The 27,691-nt window shown below is 44.1% G+C and overlaps 1 protein-coding gene across 3 annotated transcripts in view; it reads right to left on the bottom strand.

Moving 5' to 3' along the window:
* The window catches only part of EIPR1 (EARP complex and GARP complex interacting protein 1), a 162,783-nt gene that overhangs the window by 74,126 nt on the left and 60,966 nt on the right, over positions 1-27,691 (bottom strand). For all 3 annotated transcript variants that reach the window (XM_045010011.1, XM_045010013.1, XM_045010012.1), the window contains exon 4: positions 7,264-7,420. In XM_045010011.1, coding sequence (XP_044865946.1) covers positions 7,264-7,420 — 157 coding nt within the window. The remainder of the gene's footprint in view (positions 1-7,263; positions 7,421-27,691) is intronic.

The following is a 27,691-nucleotide window of genomic DNA, read 5'->3' as shown; positions in this document are numbered from 1 at the left end:
CCGTAAAGAAATATTAATTTTCTCCCCTACTTGACAAAAGGCTTTTGGTACTGGTGCAGTGGTTAAATTTATAGTACTATCTATATTCTTACAGTTTACTTCACATTTTTTCAGATTGCTAACCAAATGTATGCTTAGGAGAAAATTACAATGGATTATACAGAGTGATAAATATCCTGTCTATCTTCTCACACAGCAGGTCTGCTCCCCGCACATACTTATAGTGATCTCTGTTCACTTTTTTGACAAAGCTAAGTTTTTATTGCACTGCACTATTCTAGCACATGAATGCTTGGGAATTGTTATCAGTGTTCTAATACTGGAATATTAATTACTTATGATACATAAGCCAGAAAAAACTCACCTTGCTAACAGATCACAGGCATACTGTGCAGAACTTAAAAATGGAGAAGATTTGAAATTAAGAGAGAGCATTAGTCCACAATGTCCATGCCAAGTTACTTCAGCCCAGTGGGGTTTTTTTGTTGTTCTTTCCCGGTCATCTGCTCCTCCTCCACTCCTCCCTCCCCGGGTTTCACATTTCTTCACCAACTTAAAACCAACAAGATATTTTGCTCAGTTTTCTAAAACACTTACTCTTGCAAAACAAACAGAGTAAGTTGTTGGATCCAAAACTCATTGCCTATTTCAAGAAAATTTACTCAAGCCTTTCTGTAAGATAAGTTGCGTTATAATAGTTAAAGAAGCAACATGAAAAAAGAAAGAGCTAACATTACTAACACTATGCCCTGGCAACTTAGGCTATATCTACACTAGCACTTTTGTTGGTCAGAGGTGTGAAAAAACACCACCTGACCGACAGAAATTACACCCCCAGAAGTGCTGGTGTGGACAGCGCTATGTTGGCAGGAGACACTCTCCCACCACTCATTGGGGGTGGTTATATTATGCTCATGGGACAGCTCTTTCCTGTCAGCATAGAGCGGCTACATGGGAGACTTTACAGCAGCACAATTGCATCGGTACAGTTGTGCTGTTGTAAGGTATCTGGTATCTAGTGTAGATGTAGCCTAAGTCTCGCTTCGGAGTCTCTTTTTACTATTGGTTATACAACAAAGTGCTTGGTGATAAACTACCTTAATGGGTGATTTATACGCCCTTTTACAAAGCAGTATGGATTTAGCCATATGACATCCCTTAGTGCAAGGAACAGCACCTCACTACTCATCTTTTCCAGATCATGAAAAGCATTTATTTACAGTTGCTTTTTCTCTCTTCCCTGCCCCACTTTTCATAAATCCAGAACATACTAATTTTAAAAGTTTTTCCCACTAAATATTCAAGAGACCCCAAAACAGCTGGCATTTTTAAAATTGCTACTTCCCTTTAGTTACTTTTATATCTGCTAATACTTATAGTTCCAACATTTGAGTTAATTGCCTGGGAACTAATCAAAGAAGTAACTCCTCCCCTTATCCATCTCCAATCGAAGATAACTAACTGCCATTCTGACATCATCATTGTTTTTCAAATGTTTTCAGTAGCTGTCTTCTGCCTCTTGGATCAAATTCAAACTTTTCAGTACTCACCTTTAAGGTCTTGCACAGCTCAGCTTCCACTTCTCCCTTGCTACTTCATGTACCTAACTGGCACATTAAACTATCTTTCCCTTACTTCCCTCATCCTCATTTCATCATGCATTTTTCCAGGTGAACTCACTCCTACATCTATAATTCCCTTTCTGATCCAGTTGTCCTCCCTTTCCTGAAGACCTATCTAGTCTCACCTCAATGCCAGCTAAGCAGAAACAAGTTTTAGAAAACCCTCACAATGCATATATTACTAACCAAAGTAATCACAGAGTCCTATTGTTATTTGTCTCCCCTTTCCCTTTGCATCTCCTGTTCCCACAGCATGTTGTCCAACTTCTCTTGACATGCAATATCTTAACTCCAATTGTAAGTTCCTCGGGATATCATCATCTATTTCTCTAAAATGCCACAAACAATATCACTACATAAACAAACAACAATTAAATACAGGACCTCTTCTTGCAAACCCTTAATCTTGCAAGTTATCCCACTGAAATCTGTGAAACAATTTACAGGCTCAAAAGAGAAGTTGAGAAAACTCTTTAAAAGTGAACTCAGCTTTCAAAGCCAAGAGGTGGCAAGCATAATTTTATCAGCAATTTCCTGAGATGAAAATGTCTCAGTTTCTGAGCAGACTGTTTTATTTCTTTAGAGTAGAAGCCCTCCCTCTGTTACTAACTCCTGGTATGCGTAACAGTAACTGTATTCTAATTTCTATAAGCACAACAGACTAAGTTGTCAGACTTTTTCTTACATGTTTGATACATAAGAAGTACAACTAGAAAAGGGGAAACTTCTTATAAAACTGTAGAAGTTATAGGTGAAAAAGACTTAGGTTGTTTATGCCTCAAGCTAGCAAAGTACTTTACAGGACTACACAAGTTTAAATATAAACACATGCTTAAATGTTTTTTCTGAAGTAGGGTTCATATCCATCTCCCTGCTCATTCAAATGTCTGCTATATCCAGAGTAAGAATTTTGCTAATTCCAAGATATATTGGAACTTAGCAGCAGTACAGATTTGTGTAAACTGCAGATGAATAGCAGTTGGTGGTATTCAAATACTGACAATACGCATGGCAAGAAGAGCTCCAAATGTCTTTGTCCACAGATGCCATGGTTAGTTTTGTCAGGATATGACTAGAAAAACATTCCAAAAGTCTTTGAGCAGAGAACACATGAAGCTCAGAGACAGATAAGGAAAACTTAGAATTTTTGTCATCACACATTAGGCATTCTTTTTTGGTCTTGGCTCAGAAGAAAATACACACTACAGTGTGTGTATTATATGATGTGTGTGTATGTATGTGTTTGTTCCAAAAACGAATTCTGCATTTCTTTACATCTTCTTTACCTCATTTCACTTTTGAAAATCTATCTGCCAGTGTCCTTGTCACTCCTTGTTAAAACAAAGTCATTAAAAGAAAGAACGGTAAGTGAAATAAAATGAATACCTACCATCCTGGCAGTGAAAATAATTCCCTTCTCCCCTTGCACCCCCCAGTATTTCTAGTACACACTGTATTAGAAATAGAAATACTATCAGAGGCAATATTCTAACTATAAGGCAATTGGAAATGAACATAGGAAAATTAGCTGTAGAGAAAAGAAGCTGAGATGCAGGATACAGTGGGAACAGTAAAGGTAGAAAGCATAGGCAAGAGAAGGACAGTGTGAAAAACATGGGAGTCTGGTAATAGAAGAGTAACGTTACAAGCACATTTTAAAATTTCAATTTTTCTCTTTCCTTTTCCTTATAAAATGCAGATAAAGAGATTCAATAATTGCAATCTTCTTTCTAATCTTCATTCCAACCATTCATTTCAAAACTTGACTTAAAAAAATTTAAAATCTGCTATCACCTCAAGTGTGCAATTTCAAGAGCTGTCATGATTCAGTTAACGACTCCCTGCTCCTGTTGCCCCCCACAAAGTAAATAAACCCACAGCTTCACTGCACGCTACTGCCTTGTGTTTCAGAATAAAATCTGAAAAGTAATATTTTGAATGATGCAAAGTGCAGAGTCCCTTATACACCAGATCTTTGTGTATACTTGTGTAGGCACTGAAGGCCAAAGTGTTTCAGTGGAGATCTCAGGACAGGATGCTACTCTATCCTGGCCCAATTCTGGTTGGTCTCTGGTCAAACTAGAGAGGTGTTCAATTAATAAAGGTAATTTAACATTGTAAAATTATTTGGGATACCTTTGGATAGTCTCTTACAAGGAAGGAGGACTTTAAATATAGTACTATTTACTAGTTTTAATCCTTACTAAACTAATTATAAATGATTCTGAACTTAAAGCACCTAGACAAATTACCAAAGCCACACCCAAACCCCGACTGCACCCACATCAGCTGGCCCTCCAGACCTTGCCTTCAGGCCCTTCTCCCGCAACCTCAGTTGGCTGAACACCATCCAGCCAATCTGCCTCTGAAACACACCCAGGAAACAATCGGTATGCACTCATGCTTCACACCATCCATATCTTTGCCCTAATGTCCCGCCCCGATGCCAAATGGCAGGACCTGCTGCCACCTAAGGAGGGCCCGGCTACACTGGTCCTACAGCCCTCCTCGGATACTAGCTGGTGGCACCTTCATGGAATCATGAGCACAGGCGTGTACCTGGCATGGTTCAAGAACTCCCCTGACATCTGTCCTTTCTGTGGCCAGAGGGAGACCCTGGCATACTTCTATGACCCTGGCATACTTCCATGCGTCAGATTGCAGACCCTCTTCTGGCTTGTATAGAACCTCTTACGGAGATTCTGGCTGCACTGTCTTCCACACCTCCTTATCCTAGTATACCACATCCATGGGCCCACAAAGTCACGAGACCTCATAATCAACCTCCTCCTAGTGCTGGCCAAGTCAGCCATCCATCACAGTAGGAGAAGGAAGCTGAACGAGGCGGGGGTGCTCTGTGACTATGTGGCCTAATTCCGGTCCCTTATCTGCTCAAATCTCTGGGCAGAGTTCCTCTGAAGAGCATCCACTGACTCCTTAGATTCCTTTGAGGAGCAGTGGGAGCTGTCTGGCATTCTCTGCTTGGTGCGTCCCCGTCCCCCAATGATCCTTCATTATTACCCTCTGACGTCACTCCTGATCCTGTTTTTTTATCCTCTTGATGCCTGGGTCCATGGTTCCTCATTGTTAATTGAGGGGGAAGGTCTTTTGTTTTGGGTAGGCCTATGCCTGCCCACCCTCAGTGCTTCAAACAGTACCCACACCAACTCTGAAAGTCTGAATCCAAACTTTGCAGGTTTACTACCCAGGCACTTCCTTAAAAAAATAACTGTGCAGACACACAGATTAAGGTCAAAACTCTGGAACCAATGCACACTCTAGTGAGCAAACCCTAGTGAGTACCTAATCACTCAAGTAGTCTCACTGGGTTTCCAATGAGGGGCCTCCACAATATGGCCTGAAGAAAAATAAACTAAACAAACCAAAAATAATAGGATTGAAAACTTGATCATTTTTGATTGAATTGCAAAATTGACAGATATATAAAAATAATTAGTCAAGCAATTTTTATAGGGCCTCAGAAAATGTTAACTTGAAGTTTAAATTATACTTGTCTTAGATATAAGGCCTGTTACATGGCTTGAAAGCTAGATAAAAGGACTGCAAACAAAAGGTTAACACACTCCCCAAGACAGCAGCAGTAGAGCTTCAGAGACTTAGTGGGGTTTGGGAAGGGGATAGAGGTGAGACTAATGCACTCTGGGTCCTCTAACTGAGTGGAGGAAGTCAACAGTAGGTGAGATCTGCTGATGTCAATTCTCCAGCTTTATCTTTCACCTCTGTGCAGCACAGGAGCTTTTTAAACCCATCTTACAAAAAAGTCTAAAAGGAAGGGGGAGAATTTGAGGAAATAGGGTTGAATCAAAGTGCTATTTCCTTTGATGCAATTTCAATAGACTCCCACAAGAAAGTCATAAAGCAACAACTGACACAGCATAAGTGTGTTATGTTGCACTGTCCAGTTCAATGTATGTAAATATGATACAACATCTTTCAATTCCCATGTCTCATCCTCTCCCTCCTCATTCACCCTTTTTTGGGTGGTATCTTCAAAGTTTCTTAGTGGTGGTAGTGCAAGGGGCCTGAACACTCTGAGATCATGGTCCTTTGTTCAATGCTCTGTCTGATACACACACACACACACACACACACACACACACACACTATTAGCCAGTGCAGAGAGTTCTCCTGCAATTAATACTCTGCTTGCTGGTGTAGGAGTGGAAAATGGCCCAGAAGTCATAGCAGATGCCAAACCATGCTGTTATGACCTATGGGTTGAGTGTCAACATTCTGTTGCCTTGCACAGAAACATGTTACACCTCTACCCCGATATAACACGACCTGATATAACACGGGTTCACATACAACACGGTAAAGCTCTCTGAGCTCTCTGAGCAGTGTGTTAAGGGTGCCGGGCTGGGGCCGAGGGGTTGGCTAAGGGACAGAGGGTCTCAGGGGCGGTCAGGGGCTCCCTCCTAGTGTTTAGGAGGCAGGAGCTGTGGGGGGGGGAATGTTGGGGGCCCCGCAGTCCCAGAGTGGCCCAGGGGATTAGCGGGGGGCCAGGAGCAGCCCGCTCCGCATCCCTCGCCCCGGCCCCAGCTGAGTCGCTCGGGGGAGGGGGCTTGGGGCAAGGGATACCCCCGCACTCACCGGCAGCGGCGGAAGTGGAGCAGCCCGGCCCCAATCCGTTCCACTCCGCCAGCTCCCAGCCGCAGCGCTCCGCTTCCCACCACTGGTGAGTACGGGAGGCGTCCTTTCCCCAACCTCCCCGCACTCACTGGCGGTGGGAAGTGAAGCGCCGCAGCTGGGAAGTGGCGGAGTGGAGCAGGCTGGGGCCACATTGCTCCGCTTCCCGCCACTGACCCGCGAGTGCCTGTCAGAGGGCGGGGGCTGTGGAGAGGGGTCAGAGCAGTCAGTGGACAGGGAGCAGGGAGGTTGGGTAGGGGGTGGGGTCCTGGGGTGATTAGGGACAGGGGTCTCTGGAGGGGGCAGTCAGGGAACAAGGAACGGGGCGGGGGGGGCAAAGCAAGTTCAATATAACGTGGTCTCACCTATAACGCGGTGAGATTTTTTGTCTCCCAAGGACCGCGTTATATCGGGGTAGAGGTGTATACAGATACTCACACAGGTAAGTGCTCATGAATATACGGTGAGCAAATTTCACTCTCTCAATCAAATAATGAAAAGGACCTCTATGATAACACACTGCAATATTCCAGACCTCATTATAAATTTTTAGTTGACAGAAAAGAATAAAGAGGAACTATGTAACATAATCAAATCTCCCCCCAATAAACAATAAATTACTTATATTTATACCAAATAGAGCAAAATGCAGCCAGAAAAACAAAGATAAAAATGCAATATCAAAATTATATTCTCAACAAAGCCTAAAATGTTAAGTAGAGCACCTGTTTGTGTGCAACAAAGGTTTTGTATGAAAGGGGGGAAGGCACAACAAAACAGTACATAGGCTTTTTACAGGATGTGTTTTTTGCAAGGACTATCATGTTTTTAATCTAGGAAACATCTGGGACCAAAAAATCAATTTGTACCATTTTTTAAGATAGAATAGTTTTAAAGTTTGTAATCCAGTTTCTACAATATAAATCTGCACAAAACTAACAGCACAGGGCTTTAGGCTTTTTCTGGAAATATAAAATATGCAGAATCCTACCAGGCCATATTGCCATGGGCTGTGTTGTCAAGGTGACAGAGTAGCTCCAGGGTTTGAGTGTTGCTTGATGAATCATCAGGGGATTCATGACTGCCTGATTCCAATTCCTTCGGCATCCTCCAAACAGCCGCACATGTCATGACTTTACTGTCTGAAGCTAAGCAACAGAGGATAATGTCAACAGATCATTGTACAGGAGACATACTGTATACATACATCAACATCTATGCAAATCTTTAAGCAATGCACATCTGCTGTTTAAAATATTTAAAATATTATATTAAGCTGAATTCAAAGAACATACAACACAGATAAAAGTGCAGACCTCAAGTCAGCAATCAGTTCACCGCAGAACTCATAATTAGCATACATTTAACCCACTTTTCCATGTTTTAAAGCCAAAATTCAGTTCTGATGAAAACAAATTTTCCAAGCCCCATTCCCTATATGTTCCTTTTAATTAATGTTAGAAATGAAAATGACCCCTTCTCAAGTGTATAATTTGCACCTTAACAGTAATAATTTAGCCACAATTTTAAAATTTCTTCACGTGGATTTGCTGGGTTATCCCCAGTTTGCATGTATGGCACTAAGTCACATCCTTTGAGGTGAAAGACTGTTTAGCAAAAAGACTTCTCCTCTAAACATATTTGCATTCAAATTCCTTCCTTTAATTCCAGCTGCAAAAACACAGTTTCCAAAAAAGACAAATACAGGATTTATTTATTTATTTTTTTAAAAAAGCAGCAACAGCTCTTTAAACCCCTTTATGCTTAAATTTGCCTTTAAAAAAAATGATGATGTAGCAAAATTAGGTGTAGCTCTGAAAGCAGTCTATCAGCACTATAGGGAAAAGAATGTTGTGCAGCCCATCTTCATTACCCTGCACCGTGTGTAGCCATTTGCATTAGTGCAAAGTGGGTGTAAGCATTACTAGATCAGAATGGCAATAATTTGCAACCACTCTGCACTGGTGCAAATTGCTATGCAACAGAGAATCTGGTTCAAGGTCAACAAGGGAATAGCACAGGGATGGGCAAACCTTTTGGCCCGAGGGCCACATCTGGGAATAGAAATTGTATGGCGGGCCATGAATGCTCACAAAATTGGGGTTGGGGTGTGGAAGGGGGTGAGTGCTCTGGTTGGGGTTGTCGGCTCCAGGGTGGGGCCAGTAATGAGGAGTTCAGGGTGCAGGAGGGGGCTGCAGGTTGGGGCAGAGGGGTTCGGAGGGCGGGAAGGGGATCAGGGTTGGTGCAGGGAGTTGGGGCTCCAGAGGCGGCCAGGGATGCAGGCTCCGGGCTGCACTTAACTCAAGCGGCTCCTGGAAGCAGCAGCCACGTCCCCCTTCCAGCTCCTACACGGAACCGCGGCCAGGCGGCTCTGCATGCTGCCCCATCTGCAGGCGCTGCCTCTGCAGCAACCTTTGGCCACAGTTTCCGGCCAATGGGAGCTGCGGGGGTGGCACTTGGGGTGGGGGCAGTGTGCAGAGCAGGAGCCAGAGCGGGGCCATACTGCTGTTTCTGGGAGCAGCCCCAGACCCTGCTCCCCAGCTGGGGCACCTGAGTGGGGTAAGTCCCAGATCCCGCTCCCCAGCGGGAGCTTGAGGGACGGATGAAAACGGCTGGCGGGCCAGATCCGGCTCGTGGGCTGTAGTTTGCCCACCCCTGGAACAGCAGGTCAGTACAAGATACTGCTGCACACAAAAATCCTACCATTGATGGCAATAGTGAGGAGACCACTAATAGTAGGGGATTGGGTTGGGGGGCAGTTTGGGGAAGATTGAATCCCTATTAAAATAGTCTATGTGCAAATCCAATAGGTAAGTAATGGTTACTTTTTAAAAAAACATTTCCTTTGAAGAGTCGCTTTGTATTAGGAACTGAGAGACTAGGGACTTCTTTCTGAGTACATATGACTGATTTTAGTCTGGAGCTATGAACTGAGGTGATTCTGCTTACTTTGAGAATTAAGGGAAAGGAAACAGGAGCAACTGTACTACAAAACAGTATCGTGGACTAAGATGTCAGCAACATGGATACAGAAACCAAACAAGTCCATATTACAAAGCAGTTTGAAGCAAATATATAAATAAGACATACAAACTACTTCCCCAGGGACAGAAGAGGGAAGCATTTAATCCAAAATAAATAATAATAAATAAGAAATCTTAGTTATCTGTGAGATACACGAAAAGTAACTACATAAAAATTGGATGAAATTAGGAAAGACCAATGGAAGATGATGATAATCACTTCAAAGGAGGATGGCTAAAGGGGAGGCTTAATTTACTGTGCAGACTTCAGAACTTGTTATCTGGCAAATGTATACACTCGGGTTGTGACAAAAACAGAGTCTAGAATTTGTACATAAATTTGGTCAAAGAGGCGATTTGGAATCATGACAGTGTTGGACAATCCCCTTTTGTCTGTTGCTATGCAAAGAGACCTGTTCTAATTGTAGTGCATGCTGAGTGACTGATCAATATTTAAAACTCACCTAATAGTATACCAAATTCCCCACTTCAATTCAATGTAGGTACTGAACAAAAAAGAAAAAGCAACTCAATATTGCTATTTTTCTTACCAAATGGTAAAGCAGTGCACCTAACACACTAAGCAGCTCCACTATACAAATAAAAATAAAAATAAAAAACTACCCACTTAGGCTAAATGTACAGTAAGTTCTGTGAAGACATCATTCTTGAGAATGCTATGTTTGTGTACTCAGTATCAGCTATGAGAAAGCATATTGTAAAAAAAAAAAAAAAAAAAAAAAGCAAGCACCTGGAGGCTGTCTCACTACCACTGAGATGCACAGAGAACCATGAAAGGTGTAAGAAGCTCAGAAGAGGCCATGGCACATAGACTCTCCAGAGTCTTAACTAGGGTTAAGATCCATAGCACCTGTGGGGAGAAAATGGCAAGTGATTTTCAGCTAGATTCTTTTGGGACGAATTTGGGAGAGTGGTGAGTTTGGTATAGTCTTTGGTAGAAGTGGTGGTGGTTTGTTTTTGGTTTTTTTGTGGCAAACTACCTATGACTAAGTTTGTCTAAAGGTAAAGATCATGACAAACTCCTCCTCCCCCCCCCCCAAATCAAAGGGTGAGGCAGACCAGCACACTACCACTTTTTGCTTTAACAAATTTAAACCCTCTTTAACATCACTTCATTTCTTTGTTTGGGTCTACTAGATGATCCACTATTATTATTTAGATTACAGTAGTGTAACCCACACACCTTCTAGGTGTGGTGTTCTATCCCATCTAGTAGCACCAAGACCACTTAGAGAGCCTACAGTTAACAGCCAGTTGGCTTTTAGCTCATGCACTAAGCTCCAGAGGTCCCAGGTTCGATCATGCTCGCTGACGACCAGGGTCTGTCGGCGTTACAGTAGCATCCAAGTGTGCTAGGCACTAATCATACACAGAAAGGCTTGTCTCCACCTGAAGAGCTTATAGTCTAAAAAACAGACATTTTCCTTCAATCATCTCCAGACTGCAATGGCTATAACCAGAAAAGAGTCTACCCTAAATGAGCTGGTTAACTGAGACAGTGCCCATATGCAGCTTCACACTATCTATTATTTACTGAAAAACATGGTGGAGAACAACTGCACTCTGATAATTTCCTGTTCCATGAAACCCAAAGTAGAAAAGCTGGCTGTGGAACAGAGGAGTCCAGCAGAGATTGTGATCCGAATTTGAACCCTCTGAAGTTAACCCATACTCTGAACATGTGAGCAAGACTCATCTGTCAAGCATATAAGAGAATTCCCCTTACCACTTCAGTGCACCCCCATTTGGTGCCATATTTCCAGCAGCAGCCAAACCTTGATGCTTTAGAAGATAGCAAAAAAACCAAACCAAAACAAAAACAATACAAAAAAAAAAACCCACCAGAATACACCTGGCCAATTGTGCAAAGGGAAAAATTCCTTCAAGAACCCTGCAGACGATCAGTTTACGCCCTGAAGCATAAGATTTTATTATATGATTTTGTTCGATTCACCTCAGCAAAGACAGGATTTTAAGCTCCGCAGAAGGGGTATCTGGGATCTTAATTTTAACCTCTGAGTATCTCTGCAATGTTGAGTCTAAGGAAGCTAGTGTAACTTGTCAGTTGGAGCCCCACTTAAGCTAGTCTCATGAGTTTGGGATTTCATCAAGACAATGCAAAAGCCAGCACATCACACAGATGCTTTGAAGAGTGAAGAAAACTAATTATTAATAGCAAAGAAAGGCACCTAAAGAGGAAGAATTTGAAGCAGGGCAAAGTTATCAAAAGCACCGAAGTAATTTTACCTGCGGCTACCAATAAAGAAAACCCATTTAAGTTTCAAGTGTGCGCAGTAACGGGGCAAAGATACTATCTAACTATAGTAACTATAAATGCTGTCAAGACCAAGCTGGAAATGTGCCTCACTATTGTATGCACAGGAGACTCCACTGGGTGGTGAAAGCATAAAGATATATCATACTACCACATCTTGCAGACTTAGCTATGCCATTCCTTGGAGCCCAGTATACAGTGTCCCTTCTGAGAGGCTATTTATCTACTTTGATATGATGTATATCAGATGCCATTTGTTCTCCCAAAGTGCAAGAGAGGCTTATCTTTTTGAAATGTAATTTGACCAGGATAGATTTACTGTATTAATAGCTGTTATTTTGTAGTACTTACTTGAAGCAGCAATTTTTTTAACTATTTGATTTTCATCTTAAACTGTTTTAAGCTTTCTACATTAGTGCATATCTTTATAATCCAGTGCTAGCATGAAAACTAGCAAACACTTACAAGGGGTCCCTCTAGCTGAGAAGTCATTTGGCCCTGTTCACTACAGGTACATCTACACAACCTGTTGCAGCAACCCTCACAGCCCATGCTGACAGACTTGGGCTAGTGAGGCTCGAGCTAGCACTCTGAACATGGCTGTGGAGACAGTGCTTTGAAGTTAGGGCTCAGGCTGGATCTTGGGCTCTGGCGTCCGAGCCCAGCAAGCCCAAGTCTGTGGATTAAGGCTAGGAGATTCGCTGCCACCAGCCGTGTAGACGTACCTAAAGGAGGAAGTAATTCAGCTGTTTAGCCATCTCTGGTTCACATTTACAGAAACTGAAATGAGAAACTTCTATCCATTATTTATCAAGATTAAAAATGACCTATTGTGAGATTACTCCCTCTTCCCCGCTCTATAATGGAAAAAAGCATCAACCTCACTGTAATGACAGTATTTCCTAAAATTTAATATTTACTAAAAATGGTCTCCCCAATGCTAAGGAGATGGAAGAATCTGAATTTAAAGGATGGCAACTCTTCACTTTGTAAGGCAAATGCTTTTGTATGCACCTAACAGATGCTAAAAGGTCTAAAGCAGAAAGATGGCTCAGATTTTCATGTGTAAAATGGTATAACACTACACACCAGCTTCACTTCATTTGGAAGTGGCTAGGGGACGAAATACAGTATGCATCAAAGAGGGGGAGTTTTCTTGGGACTATACAACTAGCTTGCATAGTAGATGCACAAAATCCCCAAGCATATCATCTTCAAAGATGCAAAGAGTCCCGTGGCACCTTATAGACTAACAGACGTATTGGAGCATGAGCTTTTGTGGGTGTGAATACCCACTTCGTCGGATGCATCCAACGAAAGCTCATGCTCCAATACGTCTGTTAATCTATAAGGTGCCACAGGACTCGGCTGCTTTTACAGATCCAGACTAACATGGCTACCCCTCTGATCTTAAAAGACTTTATTCATAGCTGGAATTGGAAATGCTCACGGAAACTGATGGGCCAGTGTCAAGCTCTCATACTATGGTCTATTCTCAAGAACTGTATGTTCCTTGCAAGCCTTACTAGTTCCATTCTTAAATTTTGAAGGTATGCTGAAATTAGATGTTTCGCTGATTTCACTGGTGCAGAAGAACTTAATTCAGAGCACTTTTCATCTTCCCTTACACTCATTTTAATGTACTTATACACCGCTAACAATTCATTCCCAGAGGTGTGAAACCAAAATGGAATTCTCATGGCCTCACATTGAAGTCATTTTATGTATGCCTAGTCTAAACCCAGGTTAAATTTCCCTTTTATATAAGGTATTTAAAAACAGGTGAAAGAGCCAGGAAGGCCTGGAATAGATTGTAAAGTGTCAACCCATTATTACAGATGGAGTAAAGTTCTATTGTGGGTCATAACTCCTCAAATCAAATAATCAGCAGCTACAGATATACAAGAGACTCAGTATAAAATAGCTCAACCCACATATGAACAAGACTCCCACGGCTACCTTCTCAATGGATATACAACAAGGGGATCACTAACTGTACAGTACTTGCAGAAGTGACCGTACATCCAAACATTTCATGCCCAGGTTACTTTGGAAGTCTCTCATTACTTTAATAATTTTAAATTTTCCATTCTTACTACTATTGAACAGTATCACTTTGGCCCTTGAACTTGTCTTGTTCCCTTAGAAAAGATGTGAACCTGCACCTACAAGCAACTAGAAATGTATATTTTGGGGTCGGCAACCTTTCAGATGTGGTATGACAAGTTTTCATTTATTCACTCTAATTTAAGGTTTTGCGTGCCAGTAATACATTTTAACATTTTTAGAAGGTCTCTCTCTATAAGTCTATAAACTATTGTTGTATGTAAAGTAAACAAGTTTTTAAAAATGTTTAAGAAGCTTCATTTAAAATTAAATTAAAATGCTGATCTTATCAGTTTATTGCAGTGGTTCTTAACCTGGGGTGCATGCATCCCCTGGGGCAGGGCCGGTGCAAGGATATTTTGCGCCCTAGGTGAAACTTCCACCTTGCCCCCACCCCCCGGCACATCGGTTCATTGAGGGGCAAATCCCAACGAGCCTTTATACACTCCAGGGGCCAGCCGTGCCCAGAGGCTGCTCTCCAGACCAGGTTCCCCCCCTCCCCACCCCCTGAACGGTGCACAGACCCCCCCCCCTCCCCGCAAGCCCTCCGCACCCAACCCTGGTGGCCCCCGCCCCAAGTCCACCACTGGCTTTTGCAGCAGCTCGGCAGGGAGGAGCCACCTTCCGGAGGCACCGGAGAGCCAGTGCGTCCTGCTTGCAGCTGCGGCGAGCCCCAGCCATGGAGGAGCCGGAGTGATGCAGGGGGGCAGCAGCCCTGCAAAGGCGGCGGCGCTGCTAGCGGGGGCTGCTAGCAGCCGCTCCCCCCTGCCCCTCCTGCCCCCGGGGGCTCCTACAGGCTGCAGTGGATGTATGCGGGCACCAGCCCCCATGCACCCCCTAGCTCCCCCCTCGCCTAGGGTTACCATATTTCAACAATCAAAAAAGAGGGGCGAGCCCTGCCCTAGCCCCACCCCCATCCACTCCCTCCCACTTCCCACGCCGACTGCCATCAGAACCCCCAACCCTCCCCCCCGCTCCTTGTACCCTGACTGCCCCCTCCTAGGTCCCCTGCCCCTAACTGCCCCCCAGAACCCCACCCCCTACTTAAGCCTCTCTGCTCCTTGTCCCCTGACTGTCCACTCCTGAGACCCCCCCACCCTAACTGCCCCCCTAGGATCCTACCCCCTACCTGTCCCCTGACTGCCCCAACCCTTATCCACACCCCCACCCCCAGACAGACCCCCGGGACTCCCACACCCCATCCAACCACTCCCCGCCCCCTGACAGGGCCCCCAGAACTCCCGACCCATCCAATCCTCCCTCTGCTCTCTGACTGCCCCTCGGGACTCCCCTAACCATGCCCATGCCGGTCAGACGCTGGCTCCACATAGAGGCAAAACACGCTGCCGGGCTGTTGTTTGCATAGCCCCTCCCCCACAGAGTGCTGAGGCAGTGGGAGGTGGGGAGCTGTGGGAGGAGCAGCAGTGGTGGCGGCTCACACTTCCGGGAGCCACAGAACCCGAGGGGGGAGCCAGGGGGTGTGCCTCCCCGGGCTGTGGCCCGGTGCCCCCACCGGGGGGGCTCCTGCAGCGGATGCATGCGGGCGGTGGTCCCCGTTCCCCCTTGCTGCGCTCGGCTCTGCAGCTCCTGGGAGTGTGAGCCACCACTGCCACCCCTCCTGCAGCAGGCTCAGGGCCCCGCGCCCCGGCGGCTCACACTCCTGGGAGCTGCAGAACTGGAGCGTGGTAAGGTGGGAGCCGGGGGATGCTCCTGCCGCCGGTCTGGGGCCCTGGCCGCCAGCCACACTCAGCCTCCTGCCGGCCTAGGGTTCCGTTCACTCAGCCGGCAGCAAGCTGAGCAGGGCCGGCGGCCGGGACCCCGGCTGGCAGCCACGTGCCAGGCAAAATTGGCTCGCATGCCATAGGCTGCTGACCCCTGGTATATTTCGTTATGCAAGATGCCAACCTATGGCATTCCCTTTGGAGATCTCTGCTACAATCTTAACTCTCACCAGTTGTGACATGCAAATAGCTTTTTACCACCTTCTCACATTCTATTTGTCAGATACAATATCAAACATTTTTTCTATAACTTTATACTCATACAGTACTCATCATGTTACACAGTTAAATAATGATTTCTAATATATTTGACTTAAACCCGAAAATCTTTTCTTTCTAAAACTATGTAATTTTCAATATTTTTGTTTATTTTTAGAAAAGTACAAAACAAAAAGTGGAGATTTAAATGAATACAGGAGTTATTACTGATATTTAGATAAAAATTGAAACATACAAGGCTATTGCATGTGACCTTTAAGGTTCTTTCTTTTAAGCCACTTAATCATCAGCCACATAGTATATCTACATCTTTTCATCCCCATTGGTGGTAGCCCATGTGTAAATATATGGCTATAGTTACTTCTACTGTTTGTTTTTACACTAACACAACCTGCTGAAATTCTCTTTGACTAGCCACCATTGGTACACCTATCTTCATGAACCTTATGAGGTACACTCAGAAGAAACTACTTTCCTGCTCACCTTAAGAAGTCTGTAGATTAGAGTCCCTCAGTAAATCTTAAAGAGGTCTGAAACTCTTACCTTACCAAGGAATCCTGTGGCACCTTATAGACTAACAGACGTTTTGCAGCATGAGCTTTCGTGGGTGAATACCCACTTCTTTCGTATTCACCCACGAAAGCTCATGCTGCAAAACGTCTGTTAGTCTATAAGGTGCCACAGGATTCTCTGCTGCTTCTACAGAGCCAGACTAACACGGCTACCCCTCTGATACTTACCTTACCAAAACCTCAGTAAATGAGGCAAGGACTTCTACTGAACCTTTGCCACATTCCCTGCTCATCTTACAAGACTGAGCCCTTGTCTCACTCACTGTACACCTTCTATACATTTTTCTCTGCAGATCTATTTTACTTAAGTGCACACATACAGCGTGGCCTCGTTTAGCTGCACACTTTACAGAGTGAGAAAACTCAGTGCAAAATGTACTGGCATGCACAGAGTGCAATTTTCAGTGGGTCACAATTCAGTTAAATCAATACCAATTTTCAATGGAGTACTCAAAAGCACTTCTCAATGAGGGTTATTTCCATGCTATTTCAATTTTCCACCACTACAGCTGCTCAAAAAGAAGTTACAAGAATGTGTTGTAAACATGTGAAGTATCCTATTTTCTCACCCCAAACATGCTCCCTCTTGGACTCCAAAACAGTTGAATAATATTTGTTCCAACTCAAAGTATTCCCCTTTGAGAAGAGATCAAGGCTGAAAGAAAAAATTGAGTCTAAAAGGTGAACACTTCAGAAAGTTATAAGTAATGATAAGAGTTAATGGAGAAACATATGTGTAATCTTAGCTACTAGTCTGCTGCTGCTCCTGCTTTACAGTACAGTAATCCAGTGGTTCTCAACCTTTCCACACTACTGTACCCCTTTCAGTAGTCTGATTTGTCTTATCTACCCCAAGTTTCACCTCACACTTAAAATCTATAAAAATTAGAAAAACATAAAAATACAAAAAAGTGTCTCAGCACACTCTTACTGAAAATTTGCTTACTTTCTCATTTTTAACCATATAATTATAAAATAAATCAATTGGAATATAAATATTGTACTTATATTTCAGTGTACAGTATATAGAGCAGTATAAACAAGTAATTGTCTGTATGAAATTTTAGTTTGTACTGGCTTCACTAGTGCTTTTTATGTAGCCTGTTGTAAAACTAGGTAAATATCTAATGAGCTGATGTACCCCCAGAAGACCTCTGTGTACCAAAGAAGTACACATACCCCTGGTTCAGAACTACTTTAGTAATCAACCCACTTAACCAAACATAAGCTGGAATGCAGTAGTCTCTGGACATGCCTCTACAATGCTACACTAACATCTAGGAGCTGGAAGCAAACGAAAAATGTCAACGAAGAAACACAGAACTGATTCCAGATGTATATATTTGATCAGGACACTGGGAGAGACTTCCTCTTTATGAAAAGTGACATGGGACCTACTATAGATTCATAGAGTTTAAAGCCAAAAGGAACTGTTGCAATCCAGTGATTTTCAACCTGGGAGCGCAGACTATATTTAAGATTTCCAAAGGGTCTGCATCTCCATTTAAAATTTTTTAGGGGTCCGCAAATGAAAAAAAGGTTGAAAAATCACTGACCTAGTTTGACCTCAATGCCAAACACAAAGGCCAAAGAGTTTCACCCATTAATTTCTGCAGTTGAGGGAATTATTCTTCCCTAATATGTAAGCAAATACCATCAGGTCCACAAGTTTACAGACTGGATAGTAATGGTTGAGAGAGAGCCATTTACAATCACTACATAGAAATGGGTTTTGTTTGTTTGTTTGGGGGGCCTGAGGCCCCCTTTGGCCTTTGGGATTATGAAATATCGAGAGCAAAACCCCTTCCCTCTCAAATCTTGAGGAACTTCCTCCATGGCTCCCACACGCAGGGGGGCTTGCATCTCCTGGGCGAGAAGTTGTTTATGAAAAGGGTCCCTGAAGAGGGACAGGTTTGTGAGGTGGAAGGGAGGGATGCACAGAAACTTCAGGGTATACCCAGTTGATACAGTACTGAGCACCCAAAGGTCCAATGTTATGTGGGACCATGTAGTCTGGAAAGGAAACAAGCAGTCCAAAAATAAAAGGAGGGATGGATCCAGGTATGCAGTCCTTGGGCGCACCATCAATAGACACACTACGGATCTACCCAAGCCTGACTGAGAGGCTGAGGCAGAAAGCAAGGTCTGCCAGTGTTTATAGCCCTTCCCCTTCTTTCTATAGAGTTTGTACCTGGGAGACCCTGAGAACCTGGGAGGCAGTTGCAGCCAGAAATATTTCCTGGAGAACATAGACATGTACCGGCCCAGAGAAGGTAGCCTTGCCCTTGAATCTTTCAGGCCATGCAGCTTGGCAGCCCTCTGTTCAGAGAACACTTTATTGCCCTTGAAAGGAAGGTCTTGGACCAACTGCTGCACCTTGTGGGAAAGGCCCGACGACTGGAGCCATGAACATCACCTCATCGTGACCACAGTTGCCACTGTTCAGGCTGCCAAGTCGGCTGAATCCAAGGCTGCCTGGAGAGAGGCTCTGACCAGTTTTGCTTTCCCTCCAGGATGGCAGCAAACTCCTGCTTAGATTCCTGTGGCAAGGAGTTTCTGAAATTGGTCACTGAGTCTGTGACCTTGCACCCCATAATGCTTTATAGAAATATGTCATATTTACACTTATAAGCATAACTGGAGTATGTTTTATGCTAGATATGCCATGTAACATATCTTTGCAAAGGCTATGATCTTCTCAATATATTCATCCTATTTGTATGCATGTATCATTTTCATATTTTAAGATATGAGCATTGGCTCTATGCTTGTATTTAAAGTGTTTGCTATAGGGCACATAAGACAGATTTGGTCAACATAGTGTCAAGGTGTTATTCAAGTAATTGGGAGTACTTAACTAAAAATGGTCTTTGGGAGACGCCAATCCACATCTGAGTTTTCCTGGGAACTTTCAAACTAACTTGTAAACAATGGCGTTGGCCTGTAAAAAGCTGAATCATTCATAGGCCTGTGACTTGCCCAGGTGACTGCAAACTCCATCTTGTTGAGGGGATTTTACATAGAAGAACAAAGGGGTTTCCACGCACAAGAGAAAGATTATATAAGGCCCTGGAAACCCCTCCATTTTGTCTTCAGCTGGCTTAAAAGATAGCCTCTCCACCCCAAAGAAATGCCTGAAAGAAACTGGAACAAAGGACAGTAACTATGGGGATGTGAGTGATTACTGGACCCAGACTAGGAAGAAGTCTAGTCTGTCAAAGAAGCTTACTGGAACATCTCTGAGGGTCAGATTTAGTTTCCTATTGTATTAGGCTTAGACTTGCGTGTTTGTGTTTTATTTTGCTTGGTAATTTACTTTATTCTGTCTGTTATTACTTGGAACCACTTAAATCCTACTTTTTATATTTAATAAAATCACTTTTTGCTTATTAATTGATCCAGAGCAAGTAATTAATTCCTGGGGGAACAAATAGCTGTGCCTATCTTTCTATCAGTGTTACAGAGGGCGAATAATTTATGAGTTTACCCTTTATACACAGTAAAACGGATTTATTTGGGGTTTGGACCCCATTGGGAACTGAGTGTCTGGGTGCTAGAGACAGAAGCACTTCTTAAGCTGTTTTCAGTTAAGCCTGCAGCTTGTGGGGGATGTGGTTCAGACCTGGGTCTGTGTTTGAAGCAGACTGGCGTGTCTGGCTCAACATTGAAGTCCCAAGCTGCCAGGGAAAACAGGCTCAGAGGTAGTCTCAGCACATCTGGTGGCAGTCCCAAGGGGGTTTCTGTGACCCAACCGATCAGAGTCCCACAAATTAAAGTCATTGTTCCCCAGCAGGGCCTGTTGGTTTGATATGCGAAGCTGTAGGCTGCCTCCCAAAGAAATCCAGTCTCTTGGTCTCTTTATTTTTCAGTGTGGCATGGGCTGCCCCTGCCTGTCACTTTTGATTGCTGCCAACACCACCAGGGACCCAGAAGGGGGATGGGAGTATAAGTCCTCAAATCCCATTGCAGGCACATAGTACTCCTTCTCCACCCTTTTAGATGGGATTGCCAGAGGGTTTTAACTTGCCCCACTTTAGAGGGGGCCACAAGAGCCAAGATGTCAATTAGGCTGCGGGTGGACTCTTTCGGTTCCTCCACTTCCAGACCAAGGTTCATGGTGACCCACTTCAGGAGCTCTCAATGAGCCCTAAAATCATCCAGTGGCTGAGGTTGGAAGGGCCTGGTACCACCTCGTCCAGGGACGACGATGAGGTGGCTGGTGCTACAGGAGGGGCTGATACCTCCTCCTCAGCTTGTTCCACTTCTGCGACCTCAGTGCTGTAATCAGCATCCCGTTCCAGATGAGAGAGTGCCCCAGTACGCCTCTCAGATACCACCAAGTACAACCGCTGGGACAAGGGCCCTGGTACTGGGGGGAACCTCCACGGGTTCCAACAGTGCCACTGCTTTGGCCAATGCTCTGGTGCAGCACCAAAGTCTGATGCATATTCCAGTAATCAGTACCTCTTCTGTGGCACTACCAACTCAACTTCAGACTCCAACGATCACTCTTCGTCCAAAGACCAAGGCAGAGCTGTACCTGGTTCTGCCTTCAGGCGGTGCTGGGGAGTTGGTGACTGTGCTGGACTGGGGTCTGTTGCAGCAGGGCCGTGCAACCCCTGGAAGGTGCTACTACCACTAGTTCCGATGAGCTCTATGCGCCCCTCTACCTCTGTGAACTTGGAGGGAGCAGGCGCTTGGGGAGTGGGCAGTACCAGCAGGGACAGCAAGTACTTCACAGTCTGGAAAGCCTCCAGAGTCGAGGGTGCCTGGAGACACAAGGGGCCACGACTCTTCCCAGAAGGCGGAGGTCACAAATTGGGCTCGGTGCCCTCAGCAGGGTTGCTGGAGCTGACTGCAGCTCTGGGGATGACAAGTGACCCGGCACAAGTCTCATCACCTCTCCCTTTGCGTACCTCTTTGGCACTGGCAAGTGTAGTCTCTCTGTGTGTTGTTTATTATGCTTCTTCTTCGGCACTGAGGATGGCGAACGGTGCTGAGAAGAGCACAGTGCCGGTGGCACACTTCGTACTGAGGACAAAGTACTCGGAGCTGATTTGGAGCAGGACAGCTCCGAAGCCAGTCTAAGAGATGCTTCCATTAGCAGAGCCTTCAGGTGAACGTGTGTCTTTTTCAATCCCCTGAAAACTTAATACTTGTCTTTGACATGAGCTTCCCCAAGGCATTTCAGACAGGTCACTGAAAGTGGGTCAGGTCACTCACATAGGTTTGCCACAGGTGGAACACGGCTTTAAGCCCGGAGTCCCTGGGACACGTCCCTTCCGAATGGGACAATTAGCTATATTGTAACACTAAAATAACTATAAGTATAACGATATACAAAAACAGTGAAGACTAAACCAGTAGAGAAAGCAAAAGCCTTGCAAGAGCAAGAAGCCATTTCAGCAACTGTCATGGATGGTAAGAAGGAACTGAGAGGGTGAGGAACTGGAGGCACCCCTTATACCGGTGCATAGGTGCAGGGCTCCAGGGGCACTAGGGCCAGCCCTATGGATTCCGCTAAGGGAAAAAAAAACTGGCAACTGTGCATGTGGCACACGCACACCTAGCATAGAATTGACATGAGCAAGCACTCAAAGTAGAACTTTATATTTTGTGTTCTGCACATACAAAAATTATCTTTCAAAACTACTTTGGGGGCATTTCCATAATTCAGATATGCTAGACCAGAGATCTCAAATTCAAATCATTGTGAGGGCCACATGAGGACTAGTACATTGGCCCGAGGGCCGCATCACTGAAACCTTCTCATACAACGATACAAAAGTATAGTCAAAAATGAAAAAAAATGAAGAGTAATATAGTATGATATTAAAAGTCAATGTATTAACTTTTTTTAAACTGTAACGCGAAGAGGGTTTTTAGTAAAATATAAGCACTCAGTAATGCACCTCACTCAAATGACAAAACATGCATTTACTTTTAGAATTACTTCGGTTAAAGCCCCCGGCCCTGCCCTCACTCCACCCCTTCTATGAGGCCCCGCCCCATCCTACCTCTTCCCACCCCTTCCCCGCCCCCATTCCAACCCCTTCCTCAAAGTTCCCGCCCCAACTCTGCCCCCTCCCTGCCCCTATTCCAACCCCTTCTCCAAATCCCCAGCCCCGCTTCTTCTCTGTCTCCTCCCCTGAGCACGACGTGTCCTCACTCCTCCCCCATCCCTCCTAGAAAGTCCTAAGCGCTGCCAAACAGCTGTAGGTGGAGGAGCGGGGACGCGGCGCACTCAGGAGGGGATGGAAGGGAGATGGAGGGGGCGGGGAGCTTGGCTGCCGGTGGAGTCGGTGCCTATGGCGGGCCACAGAAAATAACTCCACGGGCCACGTGTTTGAGACCCTTGTGCTAGACCCAAGGATGACTCAGGGGACTGGTATAGACTAGCGAGCCTATCATTAAAAACCACCATGAGAATTGGCACTAATTGAAATCCTTTGTTTACAGTCCCCACAGGGAAGCCCAGGCCTGCACAAGTGCAGAGACTCAACAATTCCCTTAACCTTATACATGGTCCCCCCCAGGTCAGAGTTAAAACATATCGGAAGGTCTGTGTGAAGAAACAAGCAGTGAACAAACAACAAAAATAAGGGGAAAACATTAAGAAGGGTTGACTAAGCTGTTCCAATATTTCTTTTTTTAAATTGCAGTTTCCAGACTGGAGTAAAATTCTAATGGCAAAGTTTATTAAAAACAAAAACCTCTTGAAAACAGGATTTTAAAATGTGAAAGCACTGACAAACCCTTGACCAAATTGACGACAGTAGGTGCTGCCATAATATAAAAGAGAAAACCTAGGAATAAATTAAATGTACACACAAGAGAATACTACAAAAAGAAAAAGATCCTGCAAAGACTCAACTGGATTTAGATCACAATTATGTAGGGACTTGTCAGCTAGCATTACAATTCACAGCTGTTCCAATCATCTACTTTTTATTCTTCTGGCGCCCCTTGCTGAATAAAATCCACATTGCCACAGAAGTATGCTCTGATGTATACATCAGTTGCAATCTTGACTTCTGCCATGAACTTACAGCATTTACATGCAGATTAGTTCTATCTGCTGAGACCTCCGTAATTATATCGTTTTATACAACTATAGATTTAAACCTATATCATTCTTGACTAAACACATACAATAAGCTGTCCATGATCACTTTCTCTTTTCCATGAGAAAACAATAAACCAGCTATTTCTAGCCTTTTGTTTCAAGACAATTTAAAAAGGGAAAATATATTTTTCTAGGTCTATATTAGTATATAAGATGTATTGTAATATGTTTCTGTAATTAATAACTGTATACAGTAGACGTATGTAAGAATTGCATTCTCAGTCTAATCTTCCCTGTCATTTCATTTCATTCCCCCATGTTTAACCTTGAAACCCAATTGACAATACTTCCTACATCATTGCCTGCAGATATTCACACTGGAGCTCAAGGAGCTGAAGTTTCACTGCCTGACAGGGTTTGCTCTTTGATCAGCTCAGGTGGTGCAGAGCCAGCTGGGCTGCAGTTATTCTGTTGCCCAGGGAACAACAAATGAAGTGTATACTTCCTAAATCTGCACAGGAGGCACTTCTGCACCATTGCCACAGCAGCTCTTGCTGTGCAAAGCTGAAGTGGTGTAGCTGCTATAGCTAGAGCCCAGCTGGTGCCCATTAATGCTCTCTGTATGACAGGAACAAACAGCTACTTTTCAGAAACCTCATTCTTTGCATTGACAAACAGATTTATCACTCTCCTTTATTAATGAATATAAACATCCTTTCCCCCCTTGAATAAAATGGAGAAATTCAAAAGAAATAATTATTTCAATTATGCTTTATTCTAAATAATACTTATATAGTCTTTATAGTTTGCTCATAAGAAAATAAACTACATTGCCTCTATAAAGTAATGTCTTATTACAATCGCAAGATGTAAAATACTTCCTTATTCTGTCTTAATAGTAAATTAACAATTTTAAAACCCTATTCAAAACACAAGTTTTCATTCCTGTACATGTAGCTATTTCATGTATTTAAAAAAATTCCAGAATCAGTTTAATGAAATGTAACCATTGCAAATACTTCAGATGCTTACATCTTTTCAGATACTAAGACCAAATGTTTGCTTTTGAAGATACACTTCCACTCTGCTCCTGCGTGTGTAATACAGCAGCTTATTGTAAATCCTGATGGAAGCATGTGTATAAGCACGTTTGACAGCAGGCGTGGTTCGACGATAAACACAGTTGCCAGACACAGTACAATCCAACCCAGACATGTCCATACACAGGTCATTCTCCATCATTAGCAGCTGGCTCATTGCTTCAATGTGCAGCAGGAACTATATAAACCGCAGAGTTCTCATTATTTACAGGCAGATAACAGGTAACCACTACTCATAATAAATTCACAATTATATCATATCAATGCAGCAGTTATGTTTTAGATCTCTGGACAAACCACTTCCATATTTGTACTCTGAATACTGACATATGATGAAATTAAAAATAAAAACCACACACATTGGACAGCAAACCAGAGATCATGTTCCAAACAGAATGTGGCCAAAAGGACATTTGGATGTGACACAAAGGAGAGACAGATTTAATAGTCACATTACAGAGAATTGAGTGACAAAACCAGCACAGAGCTGTTAGCTAGCTGGTTGACTATCAGAGAGGGCACACATTACACTTCCTGCACACTGGTGTATTTTACACTCCAGATCAACAGTTTTTTCAGTGACAGCATACGAGTACTTTCTGAGCCTATGCCCTGAACATGCCCCTTTTCTTTGTGATGTGCCTTACTTTGGAGATCTACAGGTACATCTATGGAGGACATTTTTTGGTTTGCTTTTTTGGGACTCAATAATATATTGCATTTACTTTCAATGCAACTTTCAACCCCAGATTCTGAAGGTAGGAAACTGGACAACAGATGCAAAGGTGTACCTGGATGGAAAAGAACTCAAACAGAAAAGTTTTGCTATCTGGGGAGTGTGATGACATTTGAAGGTAGCTGCAGTATAGATATTCATACAAGATTAGGAAAAGCAAACACCACTTTCAGAAGGATGAAATACATCTGGTCAAACAGAGATCATAGAATCATAGAATCTCAGGGTTGGAAGGGACCTCAGGAGGTCATCTAGTCCAACCCCCTGCTCAAAGCAGGACCAAACCCAACTAAATCATCCCAGCCAGGGCTTTGTCAAGCCTGACCTTAAAAACCTCTAAGGAAGGAGATTCCACTACCTCCCTAGGTAACCCATTCCAGTTCTTCACCACCCTACTAGTGAAAAAGTTTTTCCTAATATCCAGCCTAAACCTCCCCCTCTGCAACTTGAGACCATTACTCCTTGTTCTGTCATCTTCTACCACTGAGAACAGTCTAGATCCATCCTCTTTGGAACCCCCTTTCAGGTAGTTGAAAGCAGCTATCAAATCCCCCCTCATTCTTCTCTTCTGCAGACTAAACAATCCCAGTTCCCTCAGCCTCTCCTCGTAAGTCATGTGCTCCAGCCCCCTAATCATTTTTGTGGCCCTCCGCTGGACTCTCTCCAATTTATCCACATCCTTCTTGTAGTGTGGGGCCCAAAACTGGACACAGTACTCCAAATGAGGGCTCACCAGTGCTGAGTAGAGGGGAATGATCACATCCCTTGATCTGCTGGAAATGCCCCTACTTATACAACCCAAAATGCCATTAGCCTTCTTGGCAACAAGGGCACACTGTTGACTCATATTCAGCTTTTCGTCCACCGTAAGCCCTAGGTCCTTTTCTGCAGAACTGCTGCCCAGCCATTCGGTCCCTAGTCTGTAGCAGTGCATGGGATTCTTCCGTCCTAAGTGCAGGACTCTGCACTTGTCCTTGTTGAACCTCATCATATTTCTTTTGGCCCAATCCTCTAATTTGTCTAGGTCCCTCTGTATCCTAGCCCTACCCTCCAGCGTATCAACCACTCCTCCCAGTTTAGTGTCATCTGCAAACTTGCTAAGGGTGCAGTCCACACCATCCTCCAGATCGTTAATGAAGATATTGAATAAAACCGGCCCCAGCACCGACCCTTGGGGCACTCCACTTAATACCGGCTGCCAACTAGACATGGAACCATTGATCACTACCCGTTGAGCCCGACCATCTAGCCAGTTTTCTATCCACCTTACCGTCCATTCATCCAGCCTATACTTCTTTAACTTGCTGGCAAGAATACTGTGGGAGACTGTATCCAAAGCTTTGCTAAAGTCCAGAAATAGTACATCCACTGCTTTCCCCTCATCCACAGAGCCGGTTATCTTGTCATAGAAGGCAATTAGGTTAGTCAGGCATGACTTGCCCTTGGTGAATCCATGCTGACTGTTCCTGATCACTTTCCCCTCCTTCAAGTGGTTCAGGATTGATTCCTTGAGGACCTGGTTCCATGATTTTTCCAGGGACTGAGGTGAGACTGACTGGCCTGTAGTTCCCTGGATCTTCCTTCTTCCCTTTTTTAAAGATGGGCACTACATTAGCTTTTTTCCAGTCATCCGGGACCTCCCCCGATCGCCATGATTTTTCAAAGATAATGGCCAATGGCTCTGCAATCTCATTGGCCAACTCCTTTAGCACCCTCGGATGCAGCGCATCCGGCCCCATGGACTTGTGCTCGTCCAGCTTTCCTAAATAGCCCCGAACTACTTCTTTCTCCACAGAGAGCTGGTCACCTCCTCCCCATACCGTGCTGCAGAGTGCAGCTGTCTGGGAGCTGACCTTGTCTGTGAAGACAGAGGCAAAAAAAGCAATGAGTACACTAGCTTTCTCCACATCCTCTGTCACTAGGTTCCCTCCCTCATTCAGCAAGGGGCCCACACTTTCCTTGACTTTCTTCCTGTTGCTAACATACTTAAAGAAACCCTTCTTGTTACTCCTAACATCTCCGGCTAGCTGCAACTCCAAGTGTGATTTGGCCTTCCTGATTTCACACCTGCATGCCTGAACAATACTTTTATACTCCTCCCTGGTTATTTGTCCAATCTTCCACTTCTTGTAAGCTGTTCTTTTGTGTTTAAGACGAGCAAGGATTTCACTGTTAAGCCAAGCTGGTCGCCTGCCATATTTACTTTTCTTCCTACACATCGGGATGGTTTGTTCCTGCAACCTCAATAAGGTTTCTTTGAAATACAGCCAGCTTTCCTCGACTCCTTTCCCCGTCATGTTATTCTCCCAGGGGACCTTGCCCATCAGTTCCCTGAGGGAGTCAAAGTCTGCTTTTCTGAAGTCCAGGGTCTCTGTTCTACTGCTTTCCCTTTTTCCTTGTGTCAGGATCCTGAACTCGACCATCTCATGGTCACTGCCTCCCAGGTTCCCATCCACTATTGCTTCCTCTACTATTTCTTCCCTGTTTGTGAGCAGCAGGTCAAGAAGAGCTTTTCCCCTA

This window comes from Mauremys mutica, chromosome 3 (genome assembly GCF_020497125.1).
Source record: "Mauremys mutica isolate MM-2020 ecotype Southern chromosome 3, ASM2049712v1, whole genome shotgun sequence".
NCBI classification, from domain to species: Eukaryota; Metazoa; Chordata; order Testudines; family Geoemydidae; genus Mauremys; species Mauremys mutica.
This window is presented reverse-complemented; position numbering and strand designations above follow the sequence as displayed.